The sequence below is a fragment of the Cottoperca gobio genome, chromosome 22 (assembly GCF_900634415.1).
Source record: "Cottoperca gobio chromosome 22, fCotGob3.1, whole genome shotgun sequence".
Classification (NCBI taxonomy): Eukaryota; Metazoa; Chordata; class Actinopteri; order Perciformes; family Bovichtidae; genus Cottoperca; species Cottoperca gobio.
Window position 1 is genome coordinate 21219954 of NC_041376.1, and position 8504 is coordinate 21228457.

Sequence of the window (8504 nt, forward strand, 5' to 3'; positions counted from 1 at the left end):
TGCCACTTTTGAAATGTCACAGTATGCAAATGATTCATAATTGACATGACTGCTCTAATACCTTTCATCTGCTTTTCACATTCAGCTGGGTCTCCTGTGTAACACGGGGAAATGATTTATTATATGTTGTTTGGTTTGGAGGGCCTTTAAATTTAAACCCTCAGCTCTTGAAAGGGATAGTTCGGATGCTTTGAAATGGGGTTTTATGAGGTACTTATCTATGTGTGTATAGGTGTATTGCCTATAGATGGCTGTTGGCACGCCACCAGTTTGGAGAAGCAGGCAGGACAGGCAGCCACCTGGGGTTCCCCTGGAGCTCACCTGGTAGAGCACGTTCCCCATGTACTAAGGCTGAGGAGAAAAAAAAAGACCCACCTTAAAAAATCAGTATCAGTTTATGTACATGCTATATTTAGAATATTCTCCCCCTCTGACGGGGACTGTGGCCGTGTTCTGGCAGGTGAAATGTTCCGACAGCAGTGCGTGGCTTTGAAGAGAGCAGAGATAAAGACTTTAGTTCGGCTTCAGAAAGTAAGGTTAAGTGGTGAAAATAAGTGGGCCTTAATTTAGGTTGTTAAAATACGTTTTGTTGCTGCCCCCGTCCACAACGGAACATTGCTCAGCTTCCTGTTGGTACACCTGTCTGGGGCCTTACCATCCGCCACCTACTGTAGTCACACAAGCCCACTTCAAAAGATCCAAACTACCTCTTTAAATAAGTGACAGATAATAGAGCCAGTAAATGTGTTTCAAGAGGCTGTCGATCTTTGGGTGTTAACAGTATGCACAGCCACAGTAAATAACTCAGCAATCAATGAGTCTGAAAATTAATTTGGGATCCAGTGGGCATGACTTGTTGAAACAGAGACCAGCTGGAGAGCCAATCAGTCTCACAAAAAGACAATTACAAAATGTAAATACTGGACACTTGACACTTGACACTTGAATGGGCAGTGTGTGTGTGTGTGTGTGTGTGTGTGTGTGTGTGTGTGTGTGTGTGTGTGTTTGTGTGCGTGTATGCGTGGGTGTGTGTGTGTGTGTGTGTGTGTGTGTGTGTGTGTGTGTGTGTGTGTGTGTGTGTGTGTGTGAAAACACACATTCACTGGCTGCTTCTCTTTTTTTGTAATCCTCAGACAACACTGACATCAAGTGGCCGCTTGTAGGAATTTCCCCATATTGGAGCGAATCGGCCTCATGCAGTCAGTAAATTGTCATTAGGAGTCATTGTTATTGTCTATAGTGCCCATTATCTTTTAGCATGTCATGAAGTACAGGAAGTACAACGTTCTGCAGCTGCAGAGCTCAGTTCCCTGCACAGAGGTTACCAAAGAGGAAAGTTGTTTTGATTTTCACATACTGGACATTCATATTTCTCATATCTTTATTTCAGTTTCATTGAATTCACAAATGTATTCCATCAATAACTTATTGCAAAAGATCCACACTTACTTCACATACATATAGTTCTTAATTCATACGTAATGTTAATGTTGAGGTTTCATTAATGCTTTACATGAATGTAAAGGCATGCAAAAAAAGATCTTCTGTCGAGTCATGGAGACCTGTCCCAACGAGTTAAACAAGTTTGTCAGCACATGTTTTCTTAAACGTTTTATGACCTTTATCTGAAAGTATTGAAGTTTTGCCTGGAATCACTTTTCCAAAGAATGAAACAGATGCATGAAATAACACCACACACTAAACAAGAGGATGAAACCTAAATGGTTCCACCGTGTCGGGTCAACCTGCTAAATTGTTGTCAAAGGGAGTCTATAATGTGAATTCCTGGATAGCAAAATTCAGATTGAAAATACAATACTTCATTGCCATATCAACATGATTGATTGGAATGTGTCTTTGTGAGCTGACTTAAACAAAGACAGGGACAAGCATCTTCAGTAGAGGAATGTGAAAACACCTCTAGTGAAAAGCTTAGCACAGATACAAGTCCGTTTATTCAAGAACAAACGTTTCAAGGGGCATAAACGTAAGAAAACCAGTGGAATGGAGCTCTAAGAAACGCTTGAGTAAGTAATTGGACAGGGTTCGCACCTCGCTGTTAAAGCCCTTGAAGATGTAATTGAGCGACTGTTGGTGGTGAAGCTTCAGCTAATGTGCAGCCTCCACTCTTCTGGATTCAGTCTCTGAACCTGGCTTCACTAACTTTATACACATAGTCAAGCAGGAAGTCTGGTGGTGAAACTGGGAGGCTTGAGCAATCATTCCAGTCTAGCAGCAAGAGAGGGAACGCCCATGTGGAGGTAAGAAATGTTAGCTAAGTAATGACAAGTGTCAGGAAGAACACAGGACACAGAACAGCAAGATTCTTCTAACTTTTCAACATGAGCGGGCCATACTATCAAGGTAAGAGTCAGTAATTTATCGTGGATATACAATTAGATTCGTTCATTTTTTTAATATTGTCTTTTTTATTATAGTTAAGCATCAAAATCTTTCTCTTTAAAATTGAAGAACAATTACATTGAATGAGTTTAAGTTTAAAGTTTCAATCCTTAAGATTTCAGTTATGGTTAATTTTGCAATGCGTGTTTACTGGTGGTAGCAGCACCTGCGGTAGGATACGACTGTTTGCAGAATACTGGGTGTAGCAAAAACAATTATTGTGGTTTTAATAAAAAGGGTCGGGCATTAGTTTGCTTTTATGCTGCACATGTCATGAGTCTGTGAAAGCAGTTGGTTACCTGTCTTTGCTGCCGCCTGCAGCTCATCATCTCACTGTGGCTGCTCCTGACTCTCACATTATTAACTGCAATATTTTAAACTCATCCTGCAAATATATAAATATTGCAATACTTTCATCAGTGGGCCATAGGCTCAAACGCCATTGTGTTGATAGACAGTGAATTCAATCTTTGAGATTATTACTTTAAGTGATAAATGTGAAGGGTAAAAATATGACATGAGCTTCATCCTATTTCTCTTTCTGTAAAGTGTTTAATCTGAAGTATTGGGCACAAAACTAAAACACAACACAAGTGCAAAGTCAAAGTATCGATCAAACCTTTTCCTTTACTTTTCATATCTTTCCAGATAGCAATTTGGTAAACCTTGGTACCGGTAAACCGTCTGATTCCTCACCGGGCCTTTGGGTGTTGGATGCTTTAAATTCTGAGGATGTTGGGGTTTACTACTGTGATATAAACTAGATATTAAAATAAAGTTTCTATTTGAGAAAATAATATTTAGCTTTATTTGTATTTTAACAGCTTTAAATGATTAATTGTTTATATGGCTGATGATTGAATATGGATATTCCTTTTAGACTCATATGATACTAAGACACCATTTTTAACTAAGATATACCATATATAGTTTTATATATCCTAATAATATTTCCATGCATGAAACCAAAGACAAAAGAAAACACAGAACTTGTTGAAGTGTGTTTTTCTTTAAACTGTTTTTTTAGTTAAAAAAGATCCTTCCATAATTATCATTATCACCTTAAGTGATGGATATTATCACCTTAAAAAGATATCAAGAATGAAAGGACACATGTCTCAGAAGTAGGCCAGACTACTGTAATGTTGCCTTTCTAAAAATTATATCAGACTATAGATAATTCTGTTTGTGTCTTTATATACAACCTTTTTTATATTGGCTTGACTTACTTTTAAATCTAGTCTTTTAAAGCACCTTGAATAGCTTTGTTGTTGAAAGAAATCAACTTGTCTTACCGGCACTTTTTTAAAAACGTGTTTGACTTGTTAGATAACATCAAAAATGCATTGTCATCCAGATAAACAAAGGCTGTGCTTTCAGCTCGTAACAGGTTACTGTTGGCTCAAAAGACAAGTGCACTCTGATGTAGTGACAAAAATGGTGTCAGCTGAGATCCCTTTTGTTGTGATCCGGAGTGTGCACACAACCTCTCAATTCCACAACGCAGCGCTGTATGACGAATAGTGTATTTCTGTGTGACAGGGTTCGGAGGAGCCACAGATCCAAATGAAAGGAGGATAGTTCTAGTCGGGAAGACCGGAGTGGGGAAGAGCGCTGCAGGAAACACTATCCTGGGGAGGGAAGCGTTTGAGTCTGAGCTGTCTCCTTCTTCCATGACGTCTGAATGCCAGAAAGCTAAGGGGGATGTCGGAGGTCGAAAGGTCGCCGTCATCGACACTCCGGGCCTGTTTGACACTAATTTCAGCGAAGAAGAAGTGTTGAAGAGGATCAAGATGTGCATCTCTCTCTCTGCTCCTGGGCCTCACGCCTTCCTGGTGATTCTTCAGCTGGGCAGGTTCACCAAGGAGGAGCAGGAAACCATCAGAATGATTCAGACCACGTTTGGTGAAGATGCAGCTAAATACACAATGGTGTTGTTCACACATGGAGACCAACTGAGGAACCAAACCATTGAGGGCTATATTTCAGAGAGTCCAGAACTGCAAGCCATCATTCAGAAGTGCTACCATAGATACCATGTCTTTAACAACGAAATGAAAGACCCTAAACAAACCAGTCGGCTCCTGGACAAAATTGACAAGATGACTAAGGCTAACGGTGGAAGCTGCTACACCAACGAAATGTTCATGAAAGCAGAGGCAGCCATAGACAAGGAGAAGCAGCGACTCCTGAAGGAGTTGGAAAAACAGAAGGAGAAAGATCTGGATAAGCTGAGAGCCAAATATGTGGAGATGGCCTACTGCAGGGAGGAGAAGCGGTTGCATATAAGATACGAGCATGAAGCCAGAGCTCGAGCCGAAAGATCAAATGACTTTACCGCTGCTCCGGTAATAGCTATAGCAACAGCCTGCGGTGCTGCTGTTGGAGGTGTGCTCGGAGTTGCAGGAGGTCCAATCGGTGTGGTGGTTGGAATCGCAGCTGGAGCAGCTGTTGGAGCTGCTGTCGGTGCAATATCAGTGAAAGTGTCAGAACGCTGCCATGTGCAATAAGGACCGTAGAGCACAGAGCTAAATAATCATATTTATTTTCGATTATTTTCCAGGAAATAAATCTAATCCTGTAGTCCAACCTTTTTTTTTAAATACAGGATCTGACAATTTCATTAATTTCTGTGAAGAAAACTAAAGAAATTGTTATTTTTAAAGTATGGACTTTTTAAAGGTTTTATTGAAAACCAGAATAAAAAAATATTATGAGTGTGAATTAATTAAAAGAAATTATGTTTTGTTTACCTCTGTGTGAGATATCTGACATGCGGTTGCTGCCAGTGTCGTAGCTAATGAGGATTGTGAGCCAATAGTATAACGACGTTGGTATCATGTGTCTTAGGAGTCTTAGTAGTTGCCAGTTAGTGTGGAAAAAATGGGGAAATGACTGAGTTTGAAGGTATGCACCAGGCTTCACTCTGACTCCAATCCCAAGTGCTCAGTGAGGAACAAGACTAGGGTGAACATTCTGCTTTTGCTCGTTGGAGTCACCTGAAGGAGTTTTTGACGGCTGAAAAGTTTCAACGAGGAGGCCACTTTTATTCTTGACCGGGAAGTTAAAGCTACGGTTTGCTAGTTAACTAACTGGGAATCTACACAGACACTGTCCATGGTATGCGGTTGTGCATCGAACTGGCAACCACGGTCTTTTGACATGAACGCAATGGAAAGGGGAGGAGGAGAGCGCCACCTAGTGGCTGAATGTATCAAAGTTATCAATTGCGCCTTTAAGATTTAAACTTATTTTTTATCTCACAGGGTAAGGGCACGGTGAAGACCTTCCCTCTCAACAGCTTGCATTAGAAAAATATGCAGTTAAAAGAATCAAAAAGCTAATAGAACAATGATCAAGCCTTAAGGAAAAGAAAACACAGACTTTGTCAAGAAAAAAGCCTATTAAATATGTATGATTGTTAAATTAAATAAAAACATAATACAGAGAGAGAATTGGTTTCACAAACTTCCTGCAATTATTACGTTCACTATTTGGATTATGTGTATCTGTTGTTCTTTACAGTTATTGTAATGCATTGAATATAATATGTAATACCCAGAAAATATGTAATTTTGTCAGGGGCATTAGTTAACTTAATGATTAAAAAAAAAAAAGGTTTGCAACTCTTTGCAGAAATAACTTGTATTAAAAATGACTCTCATCGTCACGTTGTGTTGATAAATATTTGTACCTGCACTAGGTAGAGCTAATTAACTTGTAATACAATTAAAATAATGAATGTACCATGATGGAGTATGACTGATTGATTGTAGCATGGTGTTGAACTGTGTATGTGGATTCTGTGGATTCATTCCTTGAATTAGCATATACATCTATGTAAGATAGAAGAAACTCAACGACTCTGAATGAAAGGAGACATAATGTGCTCATCTTCAGGTTCAAACATTCATTTTGTGTTTCTGCTAGAAAACGTGTTCATGCTTTGATGTTCAAAAAACACGTGTTTCTCATTCTGCCTGTATGCAGCACCCAAATGGGGGACTGCCCATTGATCCAAAGACCAATTGTTCAGGGTAAGCCAATCAGAGGCAGAGTAGGGAGGCTCATGCTTTTGCCGTCATTCTGCATAATAATGAGCCATATTCTGTTTGTTGCAGGGAGAGTGTGTACGGGCCTGCTGAGCAATGGGTGTTTGTTTTTCTGTATGTGGCGTGGTGCTATTTGATAACCGAGTTTCAGTTGTTTATATTGAACATTAAAAAACAAGAAATGTGAGGATTTGTTGCCTCGCATTTGGTCGGACAAATCAAGAAATGTAATCTTTCCGGGCAAAATTGTGAAGAGCATTTCTCACTATTTTATGACTTTTTACAAACCGAACAAGTAATTGATTAATCAAGAAAATAATCAGAAGATTGATAAATATATATATAAAATAATTTATATAAAATGGTTAAAACTATTTCCACCTAAACCAACTAAAATAGTAAAATGCTGCCAACACATTTCATCAGTATTAATAATCTAATGTCATATTTACTTTAATAGTATAATAATATATAATATATAATATAATTTAATACTTCTTGGGACAATTTCCTACTTTTGATACTTTCAGTACATTTTGCCATTAAATACTTTTACTCAAGTAATATTTTCAATGCGGGTCCTTTACCTGTAGTGGAGTATTTTTACTGGTTACATTAAAGGATCTGAATACGTCCTCCACCGCTGGTACCTGGCACACAGCAAAGTGGTAAGAGTGGTGCCTGCCCTGGTTTCTCCTTTATAATGTAACAGTTTAAGGCTAATACATTTACCGTATTTTACGCACTATAAGGCGCACTTAAAAGCCTTTCATTTTCTCAAAAAGCGACAGTGCGCTTTATAATCCGGAGCGCTTTATATATGGATTATATGGATTCTGGTTGTGTTTACTGATCTCGAAGCGATTTTGTGTGGTACACGGCGCTCTGTCAAAATGCTTTTAGTACGACTTTGGTAAACTATAAAGCCGCACCGCTTGCAGCATTACCGTAGTCAGGAGTGTCGCAGAGTAATACATACTGTGCTTCACCATAATATTACAGTGTGTGTGTATAAGGACCCCAAAATGGCACCTGTCAAGAGACACGCTTACGACGCGGACTTCAAACTCAAGGCTATCAGTCACGCAGTAGAACATGGGAATAGAGCAGCTGCGAGAGAATTCAACATTAATGAATCAATGGTACGGAAGTGGAGGAAGCAAGAAGATGACCTGCGCCAAGTAAAGAAGACCACACAGAGTTTCCGAGGGAACCAAGCGAGATGGCCACAGTTAGAGGACAAAATTGAACAGTGGGTTATTGAACAGAGCAGCGGGTAGAAGTGTCTCTACAGTCTCTATTCGACTGAAGGCAACAGCGTTAGCACGGGACATGAATATCAATTACTTTCGAGGCGTTCCTGACTGACTTATCTGACTGTTTTGTTTCGCTTAATGCGCCTTATAGTCCGGTGCGCTTTATATATGAAAAAAGATCGAAAATAGACCATTCATTGACAGTGCGCCTTATAATCCAGTGCGCTCTATAGTGCGGGAAAATACGGTACTTGGCTTTTATTGTGTCAGCTTTGAATTGCATGCTTTTGGTCTGTATATCTCCAAAGAACTGTGTAAATATGTTTTCTCCTGGATTATATTTTAAGTAAAGATGATGATATGGATTTTGTTGCACAGTACAAATCTGCATTTAAGTTTGGTGTTTTTTTTTACAATGACAGCAGCAAAAGAACAAAACACTGAAAACAAAGATGTTGCTCTGCTTTATCTCTACAGGATCTCGGAAGCAGAAAAAAACTGATGACCTGCGAATCATTTTGGTGGGGAAGACAGGAGCAGGGAAGAGCGCAGCAGGAAATACCATCTTGGGGAGGGAAGCGTTTCAGTCAGAACTGTCTTCTTCCTCCTGGACATATCAATGCAAGAGAGCTGAGGGAGAGGTAGGAGGTCGAAAGGTCGCCGTCATCGACACTCCGGGCCTGTTTGACACTAATTTCACCGAAGAAGAAGTGTTAAAAAAGATCAAGACGTGCATCTCTCTGTCTGCTCCTGGGCCTCATGCCTTCCTGGTGGTTCTCAGACTGGGTAGGTT

At 39.7% G+C, this 8504-nt stretch overlaps 2 protein-coding genes across 2 annotated transcripts in view; both read left to right on the forward strand.

Moving 5' to 3' along the window:
* Positions 1-2342: 2342 nt before the first annotated feature.
* Positions 2343-4913, forward strand: LOC115027151 (GTPase IMAP family member 7-like). Its single transcript, XM_029460240.1, has 2 exons — positions 2343-2364; positions 3946-4913. The coding sequence occupies exons 1-2, from the start codon at positions 2343-2345 to the stop codon at positions 4911-4913; spliced, it is 990 nt and encodes a 329-aa protein (XP_029316100.1).
* A 2176-nt stretch (positions 4914-7089) lies between these two features.
* LOC115027756 (GTPase IMAP family member 7-like) overlaps positions 7090-8504 on the forward strand; it is a gene marked incomplete at its 5' end in the record, with an annotated part of 2948 nt that continues 1533 nt past the window's right edge. Inside the window, 2 exons of the mRNA XM_029461241.1 lie at positions 7090-7123; positions 8189-8504. The exon at positions 8189-8504 is cut by the window's right edge and continues 1533 nt beyond it. Coding sequence (XP_029317101.1) covers positions 7090-7123; positions 8189-8504 — 350 coding nt within the window. The remainder of the gene's footprint in view (positions 7124-8188) is intronic.